This window comes from Bubalus kerabau, chromosome 18 (genome assembly GCF_029407905.1).
Source record: "Bubalus kerabau isolate K-KA32 ecotype Philippines breed swamp buffalo chromosome 18, PCC_UOA_SB_1v2, whole genome shotgun sequence".
Taxonomy (NCBI): domain Eukaryota; kingdom Metazoa; phylum Chordata; class Mammalia; order Artiodactyla; family Bovidae; genus Bubalus; species Bubalus kerabau.
This window is the reverse complement of record NC_073641.1, coordinates 38,446,061-38,461,034: the sequence shown is the minus strand read 5'-3', so window position 1 is coordinate 38,461,034 and position 14,974 is coordinate 38,446,061. Positions and strand designations below refer to the sequence as shown.

At 46.4% G+C, this 14,974-nt stretch overlaps 1 protein-coding gene across 9 annotated transcripts in view; it reads right to left on the bottom strand.

Annotated features, from left to right (window-relative positions):
* Positions 1-921: 921 nt before the first annotated feature.
* The window catches only part of GDNF (glial cell derived neurotrophic factor), a 28,440-nt gene continuing 14,387 nt past the window's right edge, over positions 922-14,974 (bottom strand). For 8 of the 9 annotated variants that reach the window (XM_055554624.1, XM_055554621.1, XM_055554615.1 and 5 more), the window contains one exon: positions 922-4,068. In XM_055554624.1, the coding sequence (XP_055410599.1) occupies positions 3,584-4,068 (485 nt within the window). In that variant the 3' untranslated portion in view covers positions 922-3,583. Of the gene's footprint in view, positions 4,069-11,128; positions 11,270-14,974 lie in introns of those variants that run through there. The other variant, XM_055554622.1, reaches the window with a different exon arrangement.

Below are 14,974 nucleotides of genomic sequence, written 5' to 3'. Positions count from 1 at the left end.
GGCCTAAGCGTTGCCCTGGCGGCAGGACTCCAAGTGCCCAGGGTGGGTACCAGGCACTATCCCGGAGGGGAGAGGGAGGGCGTTTCCCTCCCTCTGTACTGACACGCTCCGCTGGAAAGTCTAGGCTGGTGGCCACTTAGAAGAGTCTTAAGAGCATCAGTTTTGTTTTGGGCTTGAAACGCTGTACAAGGCCGCCTTTTAATAGTCACAAGGCCTCGGGTGACACAGCACGGGGTGTCATCCGAGGAGGAAGCGTGCTCTCCTCCCCCAGCCCCGGGCCATGGCATTTCCTCTCTTCGGTGTGTTTTTCTTGCCACCAGAACAACTAAGCCCGGGGCCACCATTTGCACAATTCCCCGGATCCTGCTACTTTGCGGGCGGAGAACCCACGTGAACTTCGGGCGTCACTCGGGATTGTGCAAAGCTGTGGCGCCGTCCAAGCGCCCGCCTGCCGCAGGGTTTTGCCAGGACACTCCCATCTGTTTCTTAAGTTCTGCCTCAATGTGACCTCTCGTTAGAGCAGGCCCGTTATTTTCTATTATGATACCCAATTTGTATCCTTTATAAATGATGATTCATTTATTGACACTCAACCCCCTACATACTTTCTGGAATATTTTCTTTCTCTCCTTAAATGAAATATCAACTCCACAAGGAGAGAGCAGAGCTCAGTCTCTGTTGAGCAGAGATTGTTGTGGCCACTGTTGGATCCTTGGTGCCTTGGACAGTGCCTGGCACAATGTCGCAGTCTGTGGAATGAATAAAGAAGAACTTTGTAAGTTCTTCCCCACTTGAGTACTGATTGGTTGTGGAGAGTTGATGGACAAGGTCACTGACCAACCAGTGGCTGAGTGGTGAAAGGGACGGACTTCTAGCCTGGGTCAGCTGTGGTCCCTGGGTCGGTGAGATAGCACAGAAGTAGAGAGAGCAATAGAAATGAGTTTTTATTTGTAAAAAGTTACAAAATAATATTGTACAAAAATAAAGTCTGTAGAGAACTTTGGTTGTATAACACAAACGACTGAGACAGATCAGAGAAGTCAGAACTTCCAAAGAAGTGCACTCCTTACTGGATCAGATGGTAATCGCAACAATAAAGAAAAAATCACAAACTTTACCCTTTTGTGGCTTTGGCGGAGTGGTTTGCTTCAGTGAAAACCTGCTTATGGTGTGTAGGTGATGCTGGGAAGGAGCTGTCAGCATCCGCTGAATCCTACCGCCCCTGTGGGCAGAGAGTCTCCACAGGGAGCTGGGGCTAAGGCTGACCCCTGGGGACGCCGGCCACCAGACCTGCCAGGACTCTCTGAATTGGACAGATGATCTGGGGCTGCATCAAATTGCACTTCATGAACAACCGGTCAGCTAGACCTGTCCCTATTTTGAGCAGGCCATTCCTCAGCAAGTTCCCCTCCTTAGGCCCCAAGAGAAGGTGAGAGGCAGGCCTTTTTCCTCTATTTCCGAGTCGTGCAAGGGGAGCAGAAAGAACAGAGCGGGCAGAGTGATGGGCAGCTTGGGTCCTTGGGGGTGGGGGTGGGGAAGGGATGTCTGGTGCTTCTTGATTACTTGGTAAAATTTACATGATTATTTGAGGGAGGCCAGTAGGCTATTTATTTGCCAAATCTGTACCACTTGAGCTAATAGCCACTAAGGTAGTGATGTAGTGATAGATAACCTCTTTGATAAAAATCCCTCTTATGAGATATGTCACAAGCTCTTAAAATAGGGCCCACTGCATTGAGCATGGCAGCAGCGACCAGACAAATCCATGACCTGGTGGCTGAGATAGCTTTTCTCACCCTGTGTCCCTGCCCTGTCAAAGGCTTTCAGTATCCATGTGGTGGGGCAGGTGTGCCGAGGCTGGGCCAGGGCCCGTCTTCCACATCCACCCTTCCCGACCACCTTCTTCTGAGGAGGAGTCAGGTGTATGGGGGCAGCCCCTGGTGGCTTGTATGGCAACCAGGCTGACCCCACTTCCAGAAGGTCTGCAGCACTCCTTGGCTATGCTGGGCCTAGACGTGTTTCTCAAGAAGGTAGTGGATGGATGGAAGGATAGGGGAAGAGTCTCCACTATCAGGGCAGAACCCCGGCTACTTGAGAGAACTGTTACTTTGAGGTCAACATTGAGTCCAGCACCACCTACTAAAGAGACTTTAACCTTTGACATATGTGGTTATGCATATCACAGATAGATACATGTGGATGGGAGGGTGAGAGCTTCAACACAGCAGGAAATGGAGCACATGGCCTGTCTGCTGGGACAGGGAACCATGTAGAAATGAGGGCAAATGCCACGGTCTCCACATGCTGCTCCTGAAAAGGAAGGCCCATCAGAAATGTTCCTTCTGACATGTTCCTCTCTAACATATAAAACCAGGTAAGATGCTGAGACCTGGGGGGTAGAGGGGGGTGGAATCACACAAGGGCTTTTCTTAAAAAGGTAAAGTAAGTGATTTTTGCCTAGCGAAAGTCTTTTTAATACTTTGAAAAGCATGGACCCTTGACCCCAATTAAAATTTCCTTTGCCACCTTCCTTTGCATTTTGTGAGCACATATACTTTGGCACCTTTGAAAAGAAACTTTAATAAATAAGGGAAAAAAGAGAGAAACTCATTAGTGAACGGTAATAAATAACAATAACTTAAATCTCAATAAATATCTTCTCTATATTTCTGTATCTGAAACAGATGCATTGCATCGAGTAGCTTCTCTGGTCACTGGTGACCACGCATAACGGAGCTGGGGTGTATGTAACATCTGTCTCTCTGTAAACCGACAGCCCAGCGGCCTCCCTGCCCCGGTGCAGCTGGGGGCCTTCCCGCACGCTCTCCTGCAAGAATGCTGCCGAAAAACCACACTGGTTTCCTGTTTCCAAGGGCAGAAAGGAAATACCTTCAGGTTTGGTTTTAGTCATGAGGACAGCCTTTTTGGTTCCTAGCCAACTTCTTCCCACCCCACACACCATGTTCAAAATCAATCACCCACCGTTCCCCAAAATGCTGGTTGGAGTAAACCTCAGGCCTGAACCTTCCAGAGCAAAGGTTACTATCTCTCCTGGATCTTTGATTTTTTTTTCTCCCCCTCCTTTCCGGGGTATGTCTCCACTGAGTGACAGAAAAATAAACCTTTCTTGCTTTCAGCAGTAAAACAATGACAAGGAATGACACCAGGAAGACCGTTTCCCTGGTGTCTCTAGACATGTGAAAGCAAACCACAGGAGATACACTGGTTTGGTTTCAAGTGCATCCGCGACTGCGCCCGGGACCCATGGCGGTGGACTGTATCAGATGAAACGATGGCAACACCCAACCAGGGACACCGGCCCTGAGCTTCCGGTGACGTCAGCTGCCATCCGGGAGAAGGCGGACGGCTGTCTTTTCTCTCTCTCCTGTCCAGTTTTCTGTAGCTGGATCTCCCTCCACCAGGCTCCCACAATGGCTGCCTTCCTCCTCCTCTGCCTCCACTTCCTCCTCCTCTGCCTCCTTGGTCCTCATCTTCCACTCTGGGCAAACATTTTCTGGGAACCTTGGTCCCTTTCTTTGCACTGTAGCAGGAATGCAATACACAGCGGTCTCTGGAGCCGGAGTCAGATACATCCACACCTTTTAGCGGAATGCTTTCTTAGAATATGGTAAACCAAGTTATCATCTAAAAAGGACAGGTCGTCATCAAAGGCGATGGGTCTGCAACACGCCTGCCCGACTTTGTCACTCACCAGCCTTCTACTTTTGGATAAGTTTTTTAATATTTTGTCGTACATTGTTTCGGCTGCATCGCAGGAGCCGCTGCAGTACCTGAAAATGAGTTCCTCCTTGGTTTCGTAGCCCAAACCCAAGTCAGTGACGTTTAGATGCACGGCGGTGAGGACGCAGCCCCGATTTCGGCCCCTCTGGCCGCGCCGGCCTTTCCCTCTGGCACTCTCCGGGCTGGCGGCCGCCCCCTGCCGGTGCCGCTCTCTCCGAGGAAGCACGGCCATTTGTTTCTCTGGTGACCTTTTCAGTCTTCGAATGGTAGCTTGAATAAAATCCATGACATCATCAAACTGATCAGGGTAGTCCTCTGGCATATTTGCTGTGCAACAAGAAAACAGAGATGGACACATGAGGCGAGAGCAACGACCATTTCAAGGAGTCTCTAAGATCGGTCTCTCTGAAAGGCGACCCAGTATGGTCCCCCACCCCGACCATGGTGAAACGACCCCTTCAGGGACCACTGTACACCCCCAAGGACAAAGGCCAAAAGGCACCCTCCAAGATTCCCAGGAAGGAAATTCAAGACTAACACGGGAGGGGGATGACACACTTCCTTGTGGAGAACAAATCCTTAGAAATGGAATTTCCACGTGGATGACGTCTGCCATTTTTAACAAGTCTATGTTGAGATGCTGATGGAGAGTCATTTCTTCTAATAAGGGTAACCTGCAGTCGGGGTTCTCAAATGTGTGGGCAGGACTGTGCTGAGATACTCGGGGGAAAATACAGAGACCTGGCCGACCCTTAGGGGGAAGTGTGGGGAAGGGGCCAGGGACACCAGTTTAAGGAGCCCTGGGGGAGTTCTGAGGTAGGTGGTCCCTGGGCCATACTTTGAGAAACCCTGTCTTAGAGGGTGAAAGAAGGATTACTCTTGGAAGACACTGCTGCTTTCACCTGGAATGTCAAGTGCTCCTCCCTGAACTCCACCCTGACAACACTTCTGCCCTGCTGAGTGGAAGAACCATTTGGATAGATCACATGAAAAAGTCCTGAATTCAACTATATTTTAAAACTTCCTTAAAAGACATTAAGAGACTGAAAAACAGCCCACTGTTCACTAATAAAGAGACTAATTTACCACTTCCTTGGATTAGCAGGACTTTAAAAATACAAGGTCAGATCATATGATGTTTACATGCATCACAGCAATACATGGAATGCGATGCTGCCTGTGGACAGGCACGGTGGGGTCCTGCCTCTGCTGCAGACTGTCACTACGATTCCCAATGGCTGTGGCTGCAAACAGGACAACACACATGCTTAGGAAGATCACATGGAGCAGTGACTGAGGTGATGCTTCTAGGGTGTTGGAGACCTTTGGGCAAATGCATGACTTCAAGGTTTTTTGGCATTTTTGCTGTATTTCAAGCATTTGCTTCAGCTGATCAGGTAAGAGAAGAGAAACTATTTGAACAACTGAATATATTTCTAAAAGAGGAAAGTAATTCAGACGTCCATGTATTAGGCACTAGATCTTTTATGCTCCCCTCATCGCTTTTCCAGGGCTTCCTTGGTGGCTCAGATGGTAAAGAATCTGCCTGCAATGTGGGAGATGTGGGTTTGATCCCTGGGTTGGGAAGATCCCCGAAGAAGGAAATGGCAACCTACTCCAGTATTCTTGCCTGGGACATTCCATGGACAGAGGAACCTGGTGGGCTATAGTCTATGGGGTCACAAAGAGTTGGACATGATCCCATTTTCAGGTAATTAGGATGTTTAGGGTTATACATTGTTTAGAAAAATATACCCTGAAAGAGTTGTTAGCAAGAGTGAACTTTTTTTTTTTTTTTTTTGCCAAGACCATGGTAAAGCAGAGGATTACATTGTACCTAACCCATGTCAAACTGTTTTGTTATGAATGAATTGCTAAAACAGGTATCAGGTATCCTAGTGTGTAAGACATAATTCAACTAAGGCAACTTAACCATATCTATTCCTCTTTCTTACCTGTCTATACAGATAGATAGCTAATATATAATATTATCTATATTAGGGCATATATAGTAATGAAAAGAGCAGGGATGGTATGGCATTTCGTAATTCTAACTCTAAATCTAAAACCTGGCACTGGGTGGTTCCGTGCACAGAGGTCTCGAAGCTGCTCCCACTGGTGTTTGACCAGTCGCCTCTTGCCTGGATAATCTCACCAGACCCGAGCCCCTGCATTCCCTTACCCTCCTTCAGTTTGTCTTGCACCTGGCAGCCAGAGCGATGCTCTTGAAACTGTGAATGCAGCTCATGTCTCTCCTCTGCTCCAAGCCCTCCAAAGTCCACACTGGCCTAAGGTCCTCCCTGACGCCCCCCACGCTCCACCCCAGTCCCAGCCTTTGTCACCGCTGACCTCGTGTTCGACCTCCCTCCTCCTTACTGCCTCCCCTCCAGCTCCTCTGGCCTCCTCCCTGTTCCTCAAACACAGGGTTTCTCAACCTCAGCGCTACTGACACTGGGGCTGGCACATCCTTTGTTGTGGGAGCGTTTAAGGATGTTTAATTACACCCCTGGCCTCTACCCAGGAGACACCCGTACTAGCCTCCACCCCCATCCCAACGGTGACAAATGGAAGTGTCTCCAGATATGACCAGATGTCCCCTGGGGGCAAAATTGTCATGGCTGAGAACCGCACACATCAGACACCAACAGGCACTCGGCCTTTTGCTGGCTGTTCCCTCTACAGAAACGCTGTTCCTACAGAGAACCCAGTGACTCACACTCACATCCCCTGCAAGTCTGCTCAAAAGTCACCGCTACCCAGCCCCACCTTGACCTCCCTGTTTCAAATTCGGTTCCTCCCAACCCCGAATCCAGATCCTCCTGCCCTCTTCCCCCCAGAGCATAATACTCAACCCCCTCCAACACACTGTCAAACTTTTCTCATGGTGACTATTTGTTGTCTGTCTTCTCTGAGCGAATGTCACCCCCAGGAGGCAGGGACCTCTGCTTGGCTTGTTCACCAATGGATCCTGGGAGCTTACAATAGGATCTGGTCCTTGGAGGCCGGCAATGGTTTTGTTTTTTTTTTTTTGAACGACTAAGGTCACTTTACGAGGGTAGAGAGTCCTTTTTATTTCTCAAGGGGACACTTGGGCTTCAGTTCAGCCACACTGTGATGAATTGAAAGTCTCCAAAATACACAGTCTCCATCACGTGGGCAGCCCCAGTGCCCAGAAATACAGTCATCTCCCACCTGAGAGCAGATAACTGTCTCAGAGCTGCCTCCCTTGCCAGCTTCCCCCGCACCTTTACAGTGTCAGCTCTCAAAGCCCACCTCATTCCGAGGATTCTGCTCCATGGGAGCAATGTTTTCTCCAGGAATACTGGGAGAGTGGGAGGGTATTTGGATTCAAAATTTCCTCTGAACCGTTTCCTACCTGAGTCCCTTAGGAATCTTCTTTCCTTCTTTCCTTCCCACCTTTCTTTGTTCCTTCCTTCTGCCCTCCCTCTCTCCCTTCCTTTCCTTCTCTTTTCTTAAAATTAAAAAAAAAAATTATTTCTTGGCTGTGTTGTGGGGCTTACTGGATCTTAGTTCCCAGAGCAGGGATTGAACCAAGGCCATGGCAGTAAAAGCACCAGGTCCTAATCACTTGATCACCAGAGAATTCCCTAAAAAATTTAAAAAATCACTCGATGTTAAAGACATGAACTACTTATTTTGACAAATGAGTTGCTTGTGCTATTTGTGACTCTTTCAACAATAAGCTATATAAGAGGAAACTAGGTGTGCTTGGTTTCAAAAACATGAACAGAAGTCTGAACTTCTAACTGATAAATTAGTGATTAGTCAAAATACAAAAAAAAAAAAAAAAGAAAAAGCCTTTAGATTTCTGAAAGACTCTTCATTTTACAAAAGGATCACATGATGGGGTTCCTGGTTCTTTTTAAGAACTCTTGAATAGATCATTAAGTTAAGAACCTAGGAATATGGAAGCTAAAACTGATTAAGAATCAACTAAACTGATTAACAATCAACTAAAGATTAATCAGAAATGAGTTAATGTTAGTTGCTCAGTTGTGTCCAGCTCTTTGCGACCCCGTGGACTGTAGCCTGCCAGGCTCCTCTGCCCATGGGATTCTCTGCCAGGCTCATCCAGGCAAGAATACTGGAGTGGATTACCATTTCCTCCTCCATGGAATCTTCCTGACCCAAGGATTGAACTCAGGTCTCCTGCATTGCAGGCAGACTCTTTACCATTTGAGCCATGAGGGAAGAAGCCCCAATAAATTAGTGATTAGTCAAAATACAAAAAAAAAAAAGCCTTCAAATTTCTAAAAGACTCTGTTTTACAAAAGGATTCACATGATGAAGTCTCTGGTTCTCTTTAAGAACACTTGAATAGATCATTAAATTAAGAACCTAGGAACATGGAAGTTAAAACTGATTCAGTTGATTAAAACTGAATCAACTAAAGATCAATCAGAAATGAGGATGAAATATTACTGAAAGTTTAACATAAACGGGAAAACATTCAAGTTCAAAAGTTCAGCTTACACTAGTTTAGACTCATTAATTTATCATGATAAATTACATTCTTTTTACTAGAATTATAATGATGATTTGAATCAGCATTTATAATGTTTTATTAATTGCCCGACAATTTCAAAGTTCCAGAAAAACACTGTCCCTCCTTTTTATGACATTTTGACTGTATGCCTTTGTCCACTGGCTTTGCTTGCCACGTAAAATATAGAATACCAAGTTAAATTTGAATTTCAGATAATTAGCAAGTGAATTTTTAGTATAAGCCATCCTCAGTAATGATTGGGACATACTTATCTTTTACTGTGAGAATGTTTAGTTCCTTTTTCTTTATTTTAATTTCTACTTGGCTTTCTTGGGGTGATGTGTGTAGCAGTGTGGATGCACTGATCATTTATGCTTTGGGGTGAGGTGGTGAATGGATCATTAAGCTTGAATTAAAAGTCTTTCAGACACTGGGGAAGCAGTTAATCCGTGTTCCCTGTGTTAAACTGAAGAGAGCAGCTATGAGAACTTCTCCCTTCATGGGACATCTCCCTCATAACTTGTTGTTAAGGTGGAAATATTTATTTAAGCCTCAAGTTCAGGACATAGGCAATTCTAATTAAACTGAAGGGATTCTGCCCTCCCCATCCTCTTCTCCTTCTTGAAGAATAGAGTAAAACAATAAATATTTATGCTGAAAGTTGTACATGGATATGAATTTTGGAAACTAGAAAAGGGCAACATGATATTTTCCAAACCACAGAGCAAAGAGGCCTGTCTCTTCCAATGGAAAATTCCTAATCCCAGGCCTTTTGCTGCTGACTGAGTTCATTTCTAGAGAGACCTCCATTTATCAACACGAGGTATTTGTGGGGTGTGTTGGGAGCCATGCATCTCACTGAGCCAATCTTTAGCATCCTGCAGAGGCCCAGTTTACTAGCACAGCCCAGGCAAGTAAACTCTCCAGCAGGAACCAAGAAACCCATGGCTGCCTCCATGTTCCTGGAATTCACTGAGCAAAGTGGAAAGAAAGGGGCTTGTGTTTGGATTAGTTCCCCAAATGAAGACTTGATGCCATATCACTTTCTTCGTTCTATAAAGGACTTGGCAGCATGTCAGCTACACAAATGGCCATTGTTAGTAAGAACTTTGACAGTAAAATACTGCAAACCACAAAAGAGGAGCATCATTTTGAAAAAACAGGTCAAACACTTGCTCATTTCCCATACCCACTTGGAGGCTCGATCTCGGAAAACATGGACATCTAAAAGCTAAAGTTTTTGAAAAATCAAAATGCTAAAATGCATTTAAGTCATCCTTTTAGTGTGCAACTAAATATTTTGGCATTATTCTATTTAAAATATTTAAACTTTGATGTGTCCTTCATATAAACAATGTTATTTAAACAAGTGAAACCTTGTACTGGGCCAGACTCCGGGAACAAACCAAACTATTCACTCCCCAGACTTAGCCTTCCTCAATTATGGGAAAAAAACAATAATGCTACCCCAGGAACAAAGGCCTGAGACACTGACTATCTTGTAAAGTTAATTGAGTTTTTATAGGAACAATGGTGAGACCTGGGAGTACTCCTTGTAATAGCCAAACTAAAAAGCACATAATTCAAAACATTGTCTTGGCTAGGCTGGCATTTAGTGGACAAAGTTTTCTTTTAAATGTTAGATTTCTCTTAAAAAAAAGCATACAGGTTAATGATACTTTAATCAAAAAGGTCATTTTATATTCCTATTGGATGGTCGCCCTCCTCTCCCCGGCCGGGTTTCTGAGCCACTTTTCAGCCAGTCTTCCGCCCAGGGGCCCCGGAGGGAGCCCACAAGCTCAAGGTTGTGCACAGAGCAGTGAGGATGTGACCCCTTACCTAGAGTGGGAGGGGTCTCTGTGGGGCCCAGAGAAGAGGGGCCGGGACTCTGGTACCCACAGAGGGCCTCTTGTATAGGAGCCATCTTCCAGGCCAGAGCCAGCCTCAAGGATGCAGGGGTGCTGGAGAGAAGACCCAGATGTTCCTTGTTCTGGGGCTCCTGCCTCTATGTTTCACTGGAAATCACCCAGCTGCTGGGTACTGGATGGGCAAGAGTTAATATGCTGAGGTCCACAGACGTGACCTACGGCCTGAGCCAGGGCCACACAGGTGAAACGCACATCTTCAACCAGCACCCGGGTGCCCTCGCTCCAGACAGTACCCAGTTATGGGGTGGGCTCGACCCTGGATATGAGGCCTAAGATGCTGCGTCTGGGGGCGCTGGGGGCTGGGCAGCCCACCCTCACGTATGGAGCCTCCCCTGAAAGACGGTCTACAAAAGGAGGCGAGTGGAAACCCCCTTGGCAGGGGAGGACATTTACTCTGATATTCACTGTCCACCTGAAGCCCAGGTAAAGTACAAACTGCTCTGTAGACCAAGTGTATGGAAAAGAGAAGTTCTCTCTCTGTGTATGTGTGTATACTCATGCACACATATACACGCATGTATGTGCATATATACATATACACTTCTATGTGATTCTGCATGCTGTGCTCGGTTCTGTCTGACTCTTTGCAACCCCATGGACTGTAGCCCGCCAGGCTTCTCTGTCCATGGGATTCTCCAGGCAAGAATACTGGAGTGGGTTACCATGCCCTCTTCCAGGGGATCTTCCCAGCCCAGAGACTGAACCTGCATCTCCTATATCTCCTGAAATGGCAGGCGGATTTTTTTTACCCCTGAGTCATCCAGGAAAGACCAACACATACACACATGCACGTCTGTATGAAAAGAAAAGATCACCCTAAGATGTATATAACCTCTCAAGAGAATTCCCAACTAATGTCATTCTTTAGAATGTTATTTTTACTTTTCAATAATGTACAAACATGATTTTCTTTCACTAATATTGAAATAAGAACTACATGGTAGAGCCTCACCTTTAAAATTCCTCATATTACAAATGGTATCATCCTGTATTATAAGCGATGGCTTCCTTAGTGTACTTAATAGTCACAAGAGAAAGGTCCCAACCTGAACTTGAACTCCAATGACATCCCTGCAAGGTTAAAACAGGGGTTGCATAGTATCTGTACTTTATAGAGCAGGAAACAGGCTCAGAGAAGATAAATATCTATCTTCCCAAGGTCACGTGGCTCATAAAAGTGGACTCAGTCGGTTTGGTTTCAAAGCTCAGACTGGTTCCAGTGCTCCCAGCTGCCTATCTGTGTTTAAGTAAAAATTCCACGTGGTGCAGCTTGTCTGCTCTCAGCCTGTGGCAACTTACTCTGAAAGGAGGGCAAGGCAGGCTGACTCCACTGCATGCATTTACCACATTCAGAACACAAAGGGAGAAACACTTTCCATTGGAAAGTTCAGCAGGCATGGAGGTGCATTAAGTAAATTCTGAAGTTAGGCTGCCACGGGCCACAGAATACAGTATATTGTCTCCAAAAAGGGAAAAGCATGCGGGTCAGGGGCACCTCTCCCAGCTCCTGGGTCTTGCATGTCACTCCAAGGCAGAACTGGCAGTTTCCCAGTAAAAACCGGAAAACCGGCAGCCAAGGGCGGCGGCAGATTCAGACAGAGAGGCCCTGTCTCCGGAAGCTCCTCAAACTCACACTGGCGCCAAGTGACAAAGTCTCACTGCAGAGCTGGAGAGGACAGAGCCCGGGATTCCATCCGGGGTCAGTCCCTGCTCAGCCTTGCAACCTTGGACTAGGCAATCCTTCTGAGGTCGCCTATCCCTCTGGGGTGGGAGGGGGGCTCCCCAGTGCTGACACCCTAAGATGTGGACAGTCTTGAGTCTCAGTGGGAAACCCCTGCCTCACACTCATCTCTAGTCACCCCCATCAGGGAGAGGACCACCTCTGCTGATGTCCCAGCGCTATTCTGCTCAGCCGCCACCATTGTGGCCCCAGGAGACCCCACAAGAGGTTTTAGCAGTCCTAAACGTTTTTTTGTTTGCCTCTTGTCTCAACATCTTGGTTACTTTTGAAATAACCAAGTGTCACCTTCCTATGTCGTCTTTAGGAGAGGTGAAGGGATATGTACAGAGGGCCGTGTATCTGAGTCTCAAAATATCCAGGTTCTTGCGGGAGGCAGCCTTACATTTCAGTCTCCACCTGGAAAGGCAGAGATGGAGCCCATCATTTCTAAGAGCACAAAGACACCAACAGGCTATGGTCCTCCAGCCCTTCTCACCCAAATGGCCAACAAAATCGGTTTTATTTTTCAAAATAAAACATGTTCTCAAAAATCTCTGTTTTATTTATTTATGATTTTGCTGCTTCTATCATATGTAGGTCACACTTTGACCAATGTCATACATACTTATGAGCCATACCATGTCTGGACTGTTTATTCTACAATTTAAGAAAACATGCTTAGGTCTTAGAACTCAGAGGCTAGAGTCATCCATGGCAACCGCTGCCAAATGGATTGTGAGAGTCCCACAGCTTGTCTTGGAAACTGCACCTTGTTTTTAATCTGACCTTCCGTGACCTCTGAAATGTACAGTGTTGGTCTGGGAGGATGTACCAGTTCTCCGAAAAATTCAAAGTTCTGTCATCTGCTATTTAAAAGTTTTGATTTTGCCACCCAATTGAAATCATTTTAAAAAAGCGCCCATGGGTCCCTAAGCAGTAGATTGCTGAGGTTATCTTGCACTATGTAATGACTACCCTGGCCTTCCTATTTTGGACAGAGTATTCACCTAGCATTAGATAGGCCATCCTGGTCACTTCGAGAAGGGTCCACGGCATCTATTCTATGAACAGTCACCAGCTGAGGCCATTTACTAAGTCCTCGTGACCACTGCTGGAGTTACTGGAGTTACTCTTCATGACCAGTGGCTGGCTGGTAATAAAACATGACATGGGTTTATTTGTAAAGTATTTGTGTTATAAAAACACCAGTGTTTTGTCATTTGAAAAAGTATTTCTGGATCCTCTCAAGGCAGAAGAAAAGACCAACCAGTTCAAAATTCAGAAAAAGGAGTTCTGGATATACTGTTAAAGGCCACTTTGCCCAACCAAAATGCCATTTTATTTACCATCTCTGCCTACTTTGACCAACATCACACATACGTCTTAGAAATACCATTTCTTGACTATTTATCCTACAATTTAACTAAAAAAACTTATCATCATTGTAATTGAAATTACTCCATGAATACAAATAGCTCGAAAACTTTCACTCAGGAAAGATGGACTATATTCATTTTGTTATTCAGATTCCAATTGCTCTGATTTCCACCCATGTGGTCCATGCTCTTATTCTAGTGATGTTAATAATTTTATGGTAATACAGAAATGGCTCCCCTGAGGGGGAAAATGTTCATTCTTCTGCTTCTAAGTCAGGAAAACACCCAGTAGGGTGTCCATTTGTCAGCTAATCCATGAATACCCGGTGTGAGCTGAAAGCACTGCACAGCCGGCTGTAAACACCCACACTCAAGAGTGCACGCCAGGGGCCCTGCTACTGTCCTTACAAAACACTTTATGGGGAGGGTGAGAAAGTTACCCAGTGAAACTAAGCGCACACAAAGGGAAAATATCCCTTGTGGTATTAACAAAGGTGGGTGGTTTTTCAGGGGAAACCCCAGAGGAACCTGGAAAGCAAAGGAACCTCACTCCCTCCTTCCCAAAAGGCCCTGTCTGCAGTCCGAGGGGCCTGGCAATCGCGAGGGGCCTGCATCCGACTTTCCTGGGCCCTCCCCCAGGGCCGGCTGAGCACTGCTCTTGTTGTTTGGCTGCTCAGGCATGTCCAGCTCTTTGCGACCCTATGGACTGTAGCCTGCCCGGCTCCTCTGTCTATGGGATTTTCCAGGCAACAATACTGGAGTGGGGTGCCATCTCCTTCTCCAGGGGATCTTCCTGACCCAAGGATCGAACCTGGGTCTCCTATGGGCAGGAGGATGCTTTACCACTGAGCCACCTGGGAAGCTATTAACTGAGCATTGGGTAGAAGGAACTCGAAGGGCCGGAGAGACCTGGCAAGAAGAGGAAGGACTGAAAAGCTGAAAGGAGAATAAAGAGGGTAAAAGGGAGCCATTCCAGCCTGCCTGATGGATTCCTGCCATCAGAGTGAAGAGGGGCTCTCTACCCCTCAGTGAATGACTTCACTGGACTCTCAAATACTCTTCAGGAAATTAGCTAGAAGTATCATTCAAGCCAGTCAATCCTAAAGGAAATCAGTTCTGACTATTCATTGGAAGGATTGACGCTGAAGCTGAAGCTCCAAGACTTTGGCCATCTGATAAGAAGAGCTGACTCATTGGAAAAGACTCTGATGCTGGGAAAGATTGAAGGCAGGAAGAGAAGGGGACGACAGAGGATGAGATGGCTGGACGGCATCACTGACACAATGGACGTGAGTTTGAGCAAACTCCAGGAGATAGTGAAGGACAGGCAAGTCTAGCGTGCTGCAGTCCATGGGCTTGCAAAGAGTCAGACACGATTTAGCAACTGAACAACAATCATTCAAAACCAGCTGCATTCAAAACCTCCACTTGACTTTTCTCCTCCCTGACCTTCTGACATAGGAGAGTTATGCAGCAGCACAGTGCACTGGCAGGAAGTGGTCATGTGGTCCCAAGGTAAGTGTTGGGTTAGGCTTTCCCAAGTCCAGTCTGGCTGGGTTGCCTATAACTTTGTGCAGCCCCGACCTCCCCCTAAAATGGGGATCATTACTTGGAATGGGAGAAAAGTTTTTAGCTTAGGGCCTGGAGGCATTTAACAAATGGCCCACAAAGTCAGGTCTATGGTTTTCACAGCTGATGATGA